At 47.3% G+C, this 11,682-nt stretch overlaps 4 protein-coding genes across 4 annotated transcripts; 2 read left to right on the top strand and 2 right to left on the bottom strand.

Annotated features, from left to right (window-relative positions):
• Positions 1–661: 661 nt before the first annotated feature.
• On the bottom strand, positions 662–2,000 carry GGS25DRAFT_519276 (NAD(P)-binding protein; the record flags this gene model as incomplete). The annotated part of the gene is made up of 3 exons (XM_049263674.1): positions 662–1,344; positions 1,430–1,867; positions 1,940–2,000. 3 exons carry the CDS (start codon positions 1,998–2,000, stop codon positions 662–664), a joined length of 1,182 nt encoding a protein of 393 aa, XP_049118744.1.
• A 753-nt stretch (positions 2,001–2,753) lies between these two features.
• GGS25DRAFT_519275 (Aldo/keto reductase) lies at positions 2,754–3,716 on the top strand (the record flags this gene model as incomplete). The annotated part of the gene is made up of 2 exons (XM_049263673.1): positions 2,754–2,963; positions 3,036–3,716. The coding sequence occupies 2 exons, from the start codon at positions 2,754–2,756 to the stop codon at positions 3,714–3,716; spliced, it is 891 nt and encodes a 296-aa protein (XP_049118743.1).
• Positions 3,717–6,476: 2,760 nt separating this feature from the next.
• GGS25DRAFT_480851 (S-adenosyl-L-methionine-dependent methyltransferase) lies at positions 6,477–8,141 on the top strand. The gene has a single exon (XM_049260118.1). The coding sequence runs from the start codon at positions 7,120–7,122 to the stop codon at positions 8,029–8,031; it is 912 nt and encodes a 303-aa protein (XP_049118742.1). The 5' UTR covers positions 6,477–7,119; the 3' UTR covers positions 8,032–8,141.
• Positions 8,142–9,552: 1,411 nt separating this feature from the next.
• GGS25DRAFT_175809 (uncharacterized protein) lies at positions 9,553–10,913 on the bottom strand. The gene is made up of 2 exons (XM_049256594.1): positions 10,560–10,913; positions 9,553–10,443 (listed from the first exon to the last, which is right to left on the bottom strand). Exons 1-2 carry the CDS (start codon positions 10,787–10,789, stop codon positions 9,762–9,764), a joined length of 912 nt encoding a protein of 303 aa, XP_049118741.1. The 5' UTR covers positions 10,790–10,913; the 3' UTR covers positions 9,553–9,761.
• Between the last annotated feature and the right edge of the window lie 769 nt (positions 10,914–11,682).

Genomic DNA, 11,682 nt, shown 5'->3' with positions numbered 1-11,682 from the left:
ATTGTATGCATGCCTAGGCAATTAGGATCCATGGTAGGGAGAGCAAGCTTTGTTCATGAAAAGGTCAGCGCTTCGGAGTCGAGACTCTCAACATGCTAGGAAGCTGGGTGGGTAGGTAGGTAGGTAGATTGTAACTATTCTCGAGAAACTTGATAACCTGAGACTGTTGCATGATCTCATGCTTTGAAATCAATATAAATGATACCTAACAAAGTATCAGAAGAATAAGTGTCCTTTACAATCCTGTTGACGTATCATCACGAAATAGGGGGCTTGCCTTATCCTTGTGTTAAAGCTGTGATGGTTATATCCATGTTTTGAAAATTTTACAATGCATTACAATGCATGTGGCACTGCTTAAGTCCGGCTAATCACAGCCGAGGAGGAATGAAGGCAAGCATCTACGTAAGGTCAAGCAAATCTATTTCTGGATGGCATCCAACCATCTGGGGTTGCCTTGTTGGGGTCGTGCTTCTAAAGTTTGCTTTTTCTTTTTTGATCTGTTTCTTTGACGGACCTCCTACGACAACCCTCCCAACAATTCAAACAGATGAGCTAATAGTAGAGTTAAATGATGGTATTGTAATATTAATTTTCTCTGAGCTGCTCCGGTTTGGTTAGGGGATGTCTAGGAATGTTCATGGGTGTATTCTTGGGTAAACTACCGGTTGCCTCCGGTGTTGAGTGGGCTGCTCGGGTCATACACATTGGTAGTGATAAGATCCGGGTACTTGACATCTCCCTGCTTAAGAGCTTCCTCCATAACTTCCATTATGACGATGCTCTCGGACAAGGGTAGGGTGGCGCTCTCTATCTTGCCGTCCCGAATACACCTAGCGCATTCGTCCGCCTCCCAGAACATGCCGTGACCCCAATTTCGTTCTGGGTCTATTGGCATAGGGCAGTCCACGACCTCAACTTTCCCTCCTCCGTCTTTCTTGACGACTCTGTACTGCAGAGGCTTGAAAGCGGGACCCATTACTTGAATTTCGCCCAGGGGTCCTTGAATCTTAATAGCGGGTCCACCGCTGTTCTGGCCATCAGTGTTGGTGGGGATTCGCAAGCAGGTCATAGCAATTCCCATGGACTTGTGCTTCGGGAACTGAAGAATAATGTTGGTCATCTCATCGGCCCCCGTTGAATATTTGTTTATAGCAGCTACCGTTCGCGGCTTCTCTTTTTCTGCTTCGGGTTGAAGGTGATAGAGGATCTGGAAGAGCCAGGTTAGGGAATAGATGCCCAAGTCCAGCAATGCACCGCCTGCCAAGTCCGGATTCACCATCCGGTCCTCGTTGGGAAAGGTCAAAGTGCCGTTCGGGCCATCATTTCCAAAGGAATTATCGGCTGTAGCCGACTTGGTTAGTCTGTGCTTCGATTCGATCGACTACTAACTTGAAGGCACTATTAGACGAAAGCCACATGAACTTACCAATCACTCGATATACGGGGCCAATGATTCCAGATTGCACCAGCTCGCGAACCTTAATGCTGAGAGGGAAGTATCGCGTCCAGACGGCTTCCATTAGGAACAAGTTCTTGGCACGAGCCGTGTCAACGAGTTTCCGGGCCTGGGCAGCAGTCACAGTGAAGGCTTTCTCACATAGAACGTTCTTGCCAGCTTCCAATGCTAGCATTGTGTTCTGAAAATGGTGACTATGAGGCGTTGCAACATAGACAATATCGATGTCTGGGTTGTTTACTAGCTCGGTATAACTACCATACGCTTTCACGCCATCTGGGGCGTTGACCTTCTCCAAGAACGATGTGGCGCTCTCTTTGGAGGAGGAGGAGGCGACAGCGATCAACTTGTGAGCGACATCACTGACACCACGAGTTGCAGGGTTTGTGAGGAGATCCTTGGTGAAAGCTAATTATATAGATTAATTATTAAATATGCAAAGACCTAATCGATTTCAGCTGGGCTAGATGTATGACTTACTTTGGGCGATGCCACCAGTGGCCATGATACCCCATTTGAGGGTAAAGGGTTGAGAAGCCATAACGAATGGTATACAGGTCCGCCTTCGTTTATTTGTGAAATTCTTGGGATGCCTCGTAGTGTCAACAACCTACCTACTGCGTAGTACGTTGAATAGATATAAACATCTATATATCCATCCAACTGTAGATTGTATAGGATATTGTATAGGAGACTGTATAGGAGGTTAAAGTCAAAGGTGGGGTAGGTGACTGTGTAGCCCATTCTTGCGATACCGTCCCGCCCGCTCGATAACCTAATCTATGTAGATTAGGTAGTACATACTAGGTAGTATATACCGTGGTTTTCGGTAAAGTATCGGCATTGGATGTTTAATCCTTCGGCGCAAGACTCTCCGTTGGAAAATGGTTAAGTGGGTCATGGACCGTTGGTGAAACCAGACGTCATCGACATCTGGATGATTAAAGTGCCTAATAAACCTTATTTTATAAACCTTATTTTAAGATGAATAGTTACCTAACCTAGGTACATATGTAGGATGTTTTGAGTTTTATTACTACATATACTAGTAGTAGAGAAGAAAACAAAGGAAGAAGGCAAACTCAGGCAAACTCCTTTTTGAAACGACGAGAAAGTTCCGAATATAATAGTGGACGGTAAACTGTAACAGGTAATAGGTGGGGAAAGTATGTGCACGACAACATACAAATCAAGTTGCCGACTATTTGGCTTAGCCACACCCCTTCGCTCACCTTTCAATATGTTTTACATAAAGCGAAGCAATTCCCCCACACCTAGGTCTAGGTCTCTGACTATGGATACAAAGCCGGTAACAATACCAAAGCTGTTATATGGCACAGCTTGGAAAAAGGATGCTACCGCTGACTTGGTACTCCTAGCCTTGAAGGCTGGCTTCCGAGGCATCGATACTGCAGCTCAGCCACGTCATTATAAGGAGCCGCTGGTTGGCGCGGCTGTAAAGTCAGCAATATCATCAGGAATTGTAAAGAGGAGTGATCTGTTTGTATGCCACACCCTATTCGCGAACGGAATATAATAAAGCAAAGAAGAGTTCCTATTAATTACTTATCTTTAGATCCAAACCAAATTCACTTCAATAGATGGCCAAGACCCAGATAATTTGCCCTATGATCTTGATGAGCCACTTGAGAAGCAAGTACACGCCTCAGTGGCTTCGTCACTTCGAAATTTTGCCTATTCAGATTCAGACCCATCCTACATTGACAGCTTAGTCCTCCACTCACCACTTCGCACCTTGGAAGATACTATCACGGTCTGGAAAACGTTCGAGACATACGTGCCCCACCAAATCAGACAATTGGGGATTTCCAACACGCCTATACAGATCGTTGACTATCTATGTAACAGTTCTGATATCACAGTTCGTCCAGCTTACGTACAGAATCGCTTCTACCCAGCAACGCGCTGGGAAAGGGACCTGCGGGCATTCTGCCGGGAGAGAGGCATTGTGTTCCAAACTTTTTGGACGCTTTCCGGGAACCCCCATCTACTGAAGAGTGCGCCAGTGCAAAAGCTGGCCACTAGTACGAATGTCGAACCGCCCGTCGCGTTGTATGCGCTTGTGCTGGGCCTTGAAGGTACAACAGTTCTAGATGGAACTACCAATGAGACGCACATGAAGGATGACCTCCAAGGTATTGAGGTTGTGAATGATTTCGCACGGAGCGAGGAAGGCCGACCTGTCTGGTCGGAACTTTTGGGACAATTCAAGAAGCTTATTGGAGAAAAGGCGTAGATGGGCATTGCATCACTGTATATCAACAAGGATAGCGGAATGAAGATCGGGGGGATATTCAAGATGTCCCCCATCGAGAGATCGAGATCTAAATCACGCAAGGTCGATTGCATAACCGTGGTCCCATTAAGACTGCATCCATGGATATCTACAATGTAGGTCGTTCAATGAATGGAATCAAAGTCTGTCTCTGGGAACTGGACCCGCAAATTTCCTTTCATGTACATGTATCTATCGGCACACATTAATTGATCTCGTGAGATGGAGACTTTTAAGTATCATATCATGTCATAAGTGATTCACTTGAACATGACAACCACCAATAAGAATTTCAAGAATGTAGGGGGGGTAAAGTTGAAATTTGATTGGCCACTAGCTGAGTTGGCATACTACATAGTACGACATGTACAGTACATATGTATGTAGGAGACGATAGTAAGTACTCGCCCGTGCGATAAGTGGCATGATGTTGTCCTCGATGTCTTGGAAGAGACCCGGCTGTGGCTGCTTCGTTGTCTTAACCGCATTTGCTAAAGACTAGCCTCTCACGATGTATGAAATCTGGCGACGTAGGGGAGAGGAATAGCATAATCTATCACCGAATGAGATGAACTGGAGTAAACACCTTTAGTTATCACGGGAATACGAAACATGCGATGCTACGCCTTGCCCACGGGATAGTTACCTTCTCGGTACCGACAGGAACCATCGTGGACCAATGAAGATTGCTTTCACGCACATACGTATGTGTATGTATTGTACATACTTGTACATACATACATGTAGGTAGCTCTACAGGTACCACTACCTGCAGTATTCAAGACCAGTCAATGTGTATGGATTCATGACTAGCACCAACTATTATAGGTAACCTACCTGATTGATAAGAGATGTCTGAATGGATTGAACCCGAGTTGTTCTGCATGTCTCGGGAGCTCGCAAGTTTTTGAACAGCAGCACATGGCATGCATGGCCTTGCCGTGTCGTATCTCTCAAGGCTTGTGCCTTGTGTGGCCGGGCCGTCATGGTGCTAGGATCTGGGGGGAGATTTATAAATACATACATACATGGCTGCCAGGCTACCTACCTAGATAGGTACTAGGCATGTAATAAGAGAGACAGAAGCTGAGCTGCAAGATCTAAGACCTGCAGCCATTAGAGAGAAGGGAACCAAACCGGTTCGAGCCGGCCCCTCGGGTGGGCCCCGCTTGACACGACGAACATGGCGAGGAACTGTTCCATGTACCGGTTTTCCATGGATCATGGATTGATGGATGGGAGGGGAGAAGATGTACATATGTACATCTTACCTCACATCATAATACAACATTGAACTTGTACTTTTTATTAGTATGATAATGTAGGTTCCCCACTTTCTCTTGGGGGCATTCGTTCGTGAAAAAAAAAGCCACATGTTGCACTTACTACATAGTGTACATGTACAAAGTATATATGTATGCAGTCACCAGTCACCAGTGGCATTATCAGCCTATGTATGTACTATGTAGTTAGTACCGCAACATATTACTGCCCAGAGGTTGAATGATTCCACCGACATGTACACTTGACCGTCTTCTTGCTTTTTTCCTTTTTTCTTCATTTTAGCCTATGTACCTACTATGATCCCTGTTTAAACCAATTGAATTACTTCCAGGTTACTTTTTGTGAGTGCAGCTTCGAAGGTGTGTATATAGACAGACACTAACTTCAATGCTATACCCCCCGGTCATACTATGTATGTATGTACTTACAGGGCTATTATGTAGTACATGGATTGTACCTAGTAGCCTGTAGGTGTGTGCTACCTATGTACTGGTTATGGTTACTCAATATACATACATAGTCGCACAATAAGCAAAAACTAACCTTGAACCTTGCAAAGTACAGTACCTTGTGTACATGAGCCCTACATACATACATTAAACAATTTGACCCGAAAACGATAAAAAAGCAAAAAAGAAGAGAAATGATTGAACCCCCACTTTGTTCTTCCCCGAGCTACTAGGTACTGTACCGGGTTACTGGAACCATCAATCTTTACCTAAACCAAACTTTACCTTATCCCAACGACTGCGGGGCCCTTGCTGCTGTTGTACGACGTTCGCATAACCACCCGTCACTGCCAGGGCTACTAGGGCTATTAGGGCTACTAGTTACTGGGGGGCTACTGGGGCCTGCTAGGTTTAATATAAGAAAAAAAAAGAAGGTGAAAATCAATGGATACGTTAGGCAGGTATTGATAACTTTCACCTATCAACTTACATACTTGGCTTCTTTTCAGGTCCCCACTTACCTACTTCCAAACTTCAACTTATTCCAGAGTCGTACATAGTACAGTCGTACATGCTACATAGTACATACACGCGCAAGTTGCCCTTGTCTATACGCACATATACATATCTTTCTAACTGCATGTAGGTTGGGATGTGAAGTTGTGAACTGTTCTTATCCAACTATTACCATTACCATCACTACATACTATCCCCCATCACCACCATTTTCATCAACATCTTGATCCTTTGCATAACCTACCTAGCTATCTATCCCTAGACTGCATCTTGCGCGTATCTGCACTATCGAAACCCGCTGCATTACGTTGTGTGTGCGTGGTTACTTGTCCTTGTTGTCCTTGTTGTCCTTGTTATATAGGGTATAGAGTTAGGTCGATAGTTGGAGTCATTTATGTAGGTACTGTATTTTCTTTTACATTGGATAAAGAGAGTATAATCCCTATTTCCACACCCCCTTACCCCCCCTACCCCCCCTTCAACCCCCCGGCTCTTTGCCCAGATCCAGGCGTGCCCCCTGCCTACCCACCAACCAGCTACCCGCCTTCGCGCCTCCATCCCGCAGCACCAGTGGTAGGCGCAGAAGCCAGATCCTGGCGGCGGCGCAGACTGAGGTGCGATGGAGCATCCGGCTAGACCACAACAGCAACACTACCAGCAGTGTACGAGAGGCGGTGACGACGCTGACAGGAGAAGGAAAAGGAGGTGGAGGTGGAGGTGAAGATGTCGAAACGGCCCACCATCCAGCATACTACTCTCCTCCACGTTCATGCCCAACACCGGGCACTGCATGATTTATGATGACCGTGCCGGACCAAACACCTCCACCCGTTCATGTCGTCCGCCTATAGGAGACGCAGGACAAAGTCACGAACACCTTTCTCCTCCTGCTCCTGCTGCTGCTCCTGCTCCCGCTCTTGCTGCTCCCACTTTCTTCTTCTTCTCCTTCCTCTTCTCCTTCTTTCTTTCTTTGGCTTATACTGGAGCTGGAGCTGCAGCTAATTCCACTAGTGCTAGGACTAGCTCTAGTCCCCAGCGCTCCTCCTCCTACACCGGCGGGAGCTGCAACTGCAACTGCAACTGCAACTGCTGAAACAGCTGTAGAAAACATAACCATGGACGATGGTTCAACGGCTACCGCAGCCACCACTGCAGCCACTGCAGCTGCAAACTCGGCAGAATCCTATGAGCAGGAGCACGTGCACAGCGTGTACGAGTCGATCGCCTCGCACTTCTCCTCGACGCGGTACAAGCCCTGGCCCAATGTAGCCTCCTTCCTCACCGCCCTATCCCCGGGCTCCGTTGGCCTCGATGTCGGCTGCGGTAACGGCAAGTACCTCAACGTGAACCCTGACGTCTATCTTCTCGGCTCAGACCGCAGCGCGAACCTCGCACAACTAGCGCGGGACCTCAAGGTGCGTAATGCTGGCGCTGGCGCTGGCGCAGACGTTGTAGGCGTCGCCGACGGCCTCTCTCTACCCTTCGGCGCCGCACATCGACGCGTTGACTTCGCCATCTGCATTGCCGTCCTTCACCACCTCTCCACCCGCGAACGCCGCGTCGACGGCCTCCGCGCTCTCCTCGACTGCGTGCACCCCCGCGCGGGTAAAGTGCTCGTTTACGTCTGGGCGCTGGAGCAGGGGAGCAGTCGTCGCGGCTGGGACGAGGGGACCGCTGACCAGGATCAGTTGGTGCCGTGGGTCATGAAGCAGCAACAGCAACAGCAAAAGAGCAAAAAGACTAGTAATAAAAAAGCACCCAAGAAAAAAGAAAAGGGAGAGGAGACGGGGGTTCAGGGGGGAGAAGAAGCAGAAGTCGCAGTAGTAGTAGATGCAGAAAAAGAAAAAGAAATACTAGAAGTTCAAAAAGGGGTAAGTGGCGGTGATACCACATATCAGCGGTACTACCACTTGTACCGCAAGGGAGAACTAGAAGAAGACGCCAGGACGGCGGGAGGCGAGGTCTTGGATAGTGGCTACGATAGGGATAACTGGTGGGTTATAGCGAGCCCGCGAGAAGAAGCTTGAAGAATAAGAAAGCCGAGGCTTGTTTCTATAGTACATATCTGTCTATCTACCATCTACCTCATAAATTTTAGGTTACATAAGGTAATAAAAACATCGCCATCACCTAGGGAACATCAACATAACCTCCTAACCCCCTATACCCAAGGATACAATGAACAGCCAAACCCTAGAGGTATTTACCAAGAAACAGAGAAAAATATATCCATATAAAAGAAGAATTCTGTACATTAAATTTCTCAAAAGCTACCAACAAAACTCACCACTACCTAGGGTACTTAGTATCCAGCAAAAATCCCAAGAAAAAAAAAGTAAAAAGAAAGAAATAACCACCCCTCCCCTTCCGTCCGTCAGACACCAACCATCGTCGTCTAACCAACCAACCAGCCAGCCAACCAACCCCAACCCCCCAATCCCCAGTAGGTATCATCTATTGAATCATCATGACATGCGGATGACTGATCGGCCCCTTTTTTCTTTTCTCAAAGCTCGAGGCTGAGATGAAAAAAAAACTAAAAAAAAAAACTGGCCCCATCCATCCAATCTCCTTTCCCTCCTGGTCAACACTAGCAAGCATATTCCACATCCCATTGCCCAAGACAAAGCAAAAATCTCCCCCCTTTCTTAAAAAAAAAAAGGGGGGGGGGGGGGGGGGGGGGGGGGGATGAGAGGGATGGAGTAAAAAAGCCAACTCCCCATGATCGATGCCGTACATTAAGTTTAAACCAGAAAAAAAAAAAAAAAAAAAAAAGAGAACTCCCTCTCACACAACACCATACTTCAAGTTGTACCACATCATCACATAGATAGCATTGCTGCTTGTATGTGTAAATATGCCCAAAAAAGTCCATACATACATACATGTAAGCCCCCTACAGCCCGAACAGTTTTCTTTCCACAAAAAAGTTAAAGAAAAAAAAAGAATCTACTCTTCCCTTTCCTTCCCCCCCCCCTTTTTTTATTAATTTCCTTAGCTGTAGCTCTCAGCCTTCCATCCATTTCCTTGCTCGCTTTTCGCAAGAAGGGACCATGATAAGTCTTCAACGGAGAAGTTTTCAAAAGAGTACAGAGAAAAGAAAAAAAATTGAGGGGCTTTAAAGAGAAGAAGAAGAGGATAAAAATAGGGCGGGAACAATGTACAGGCGAAGAGAATTATGTAGGAGGGGGGAATAAGAAGATGGGAGAAAAGAAAAACATGATATGAAAAAAAAAAGCACTTTTCTGTTCTTCCCCCTTGCGCCACCGCGTGATTTCGGGAAGGGGTGAATAGGGAGGTAGGTAGGTAGGTAGGTAGGATAGAAGGACTGAAATCCATCAAGGAAACCCTGAACAAGAGATGTGAAAATAGACAGAGAGAATAGGAAGCCAACTTCACTCCCCCATGCCTCACCTACCTACCATGCTCTCTCACGCTCTCTTCCCTACTTTCCCAAAATGCCAACCTGCCCATATGTTGTTTGATTTTATATTTCCCCTTTTCTGTTCGTGTCGTCAATCCATGATTCCCGTCGGTATGTCCGATTCTGAAAATATCCGCTCCGGTCCCGATGCAACGCTGCCAAAATGTAGAAAAGCGTACGTTACGTGTGCTGTCGTACGTTCTCATCCCGAGGATAAAAAAAAGCACATCAACAAGGCTACTAATTCAAGGTCCAGATCCCATCGAAGAAACAAAAAACGAAAAGCCTAGATCTCATCTAAGTAATCTCCTAAGACTGCTCTTTTGTCTTCGCTTAGCGGCCATGCTCGTACTTTGTGGGACTCGCCTTTTCGTAGTACTCGGCTCGTAGATCGAGGTGTCTTCGTCTGTTCATATCGGGAGACATAAGGTGGGTATCCGGACTCCTACGCCGCTTAGAGCCTGTTGGCTCCATAGATGGGTACCCAATCGGGCTCATATATGGACCTGGACTCGCGGTGGCGCTGAGGACAGGACTAGCACTTGGTACAGGAAGGGAATACGCCGGTGTGCTGTAGGGGGCAACGCCTGTCGTAAGCTCCGCGATACCGGGGAGTACCCCTGACGGTGGTTGGCGATCTCTTGTCTTGATGGGGGCGAGCGGTTGGGGATATCCATAGGATTCAGGAGAGCGTTCGGCATAGATGGAAAGGTGCGGAGGTACGCTTTCCCTTCGCGATGCTAGGGGCCTGCTTGATGGCACTGTATTTCCACGAGAGTAGCCTTTTCCAGTTCCCGAGTCGCGAGAAATGTTTCCTTGTGAATGCGAATGCGTATGCCGCGAAGACGATCTAGATCCACCCTCCGATGCCGATGCCGCGAGTTGGAACGGCGTCGTTCCAGCCCGACGTGTCATCTCCTGATCTCCGAGGTGCCAATGCATCGCCTCTACCGCCCGCCATGGCATCCCCATCTCTCCCGCAACCCCGGCCCACATCTCGGATTTGAACCTGTTTCTTCCCTTGTTAGCTACGCCGACCCTCTAAGACGGTTGGCCAGGGGGTTGGAGACGCTTGCCCCCTACGAATTTCTTATTTCACTTCAAGAATCACCCGCGAGGCATCTCACTTACCTTTCGTACAGTCTTGCCAGCTTATTTTTCTTCTCTTCATCCCACTCGCACCTTTTCTCAAGGTAGTTTTGATAATGTAATCGACAACTGATAGCACTTCTTCCCGGTAATTTCTTCGAAATATCCTCCCACTTCATGCCACTTTGCCGAAGTTCGATGATCAGTCTATCTTCATCCGAGCTCCATTTTGTTTGTTTCTTGGCAGGCGATTCTGAAGAGTGAGGCGGCATACTGCGCTTTCCAGGTACTACACCCGTCACGGACGATACTAATCCTCTTGGGCGTGAAGCGGCGTACGATGGCGGCCCACCAGTAGATGCCGCTGCTATAGACGCCGCAGCCGTAGATAAGGGCACTGATGCGGATCGAGTATGCCGAGAAGACACGGGTGACTCATTTGAGTCGGGAGCTTTAAGGAGTGAGGCGATATCCACGATGACGGTAGGGGGCCTAAAGAGCCGTGAACAGGCTGATTCTCATGGAAGCGCTAGATAGCGCTTTGGAGGGCCTCGTGGATGTGAAAGAGGCGGTGACAGTCCTGTTTTCTGGTTCAGCGGTGCCCTATGACACGCTGAAATCGTCTCAAAGCGTTTCGTCTTTGTTTGGTCTGTTTAGGGAAAGTAGCAGCAACGACGACTAACTTGTCCAGGTGGTTATGTTAGGATGACTAGGAATTTACAATAGCTCGCTAGCAAGGCCTTAAGGCTGAATGGACGTGATCACTGAGCTCGTGGTAAGATATGGAGAATGATGGAGGAAAAGGGGGTCTTGAAGTACACTTGAGAAGCAAATGGAAAAGAACATCCAAGAAATCCGAAAGCCTAGGTCAGTTTAAGCGTGATATTGTGTTTTTATGAGTTGTCACACATGATTGGGTGTCCCAGCTCTGTTGCTAGCCAATAAAGGAAGTGACAAGTTGAAAAGCTTCGAACGACGAGGCGACGTTGGGCGGGTAAGTACAGTATACCAGTCAAGCTAAGTAGAGGTCAATGATTTCGCCAGTTCAATGTACCTTTCTCTCGATATTCATAACCACTATGGGGTGTCGTTTTAGATTTTATGGGGAGGCACCATAGCTCTACATCGGAAATGCGCATTGCAGATTGGTATCATAGAAAGAGAA

The sequence above is a fragment of the Hypoxylon fragiforme genome, assembly GCF_022984875.1.
Source record: "Hypoxylon fragiforme strain CBS 206.31 chromosome Unknown GGS25scaffold_3, whole genome shotgun sequence".
NCBI lineage: Eukaryota > Fungi > Ascomycota > Sordariomycetes > Xylariales > Hypoxylaceae > Hypoxylon > Hypoxylon fragiforme.
This window is presented reverse-complemented; position numbering and strand designations above follow the sequence as displayed.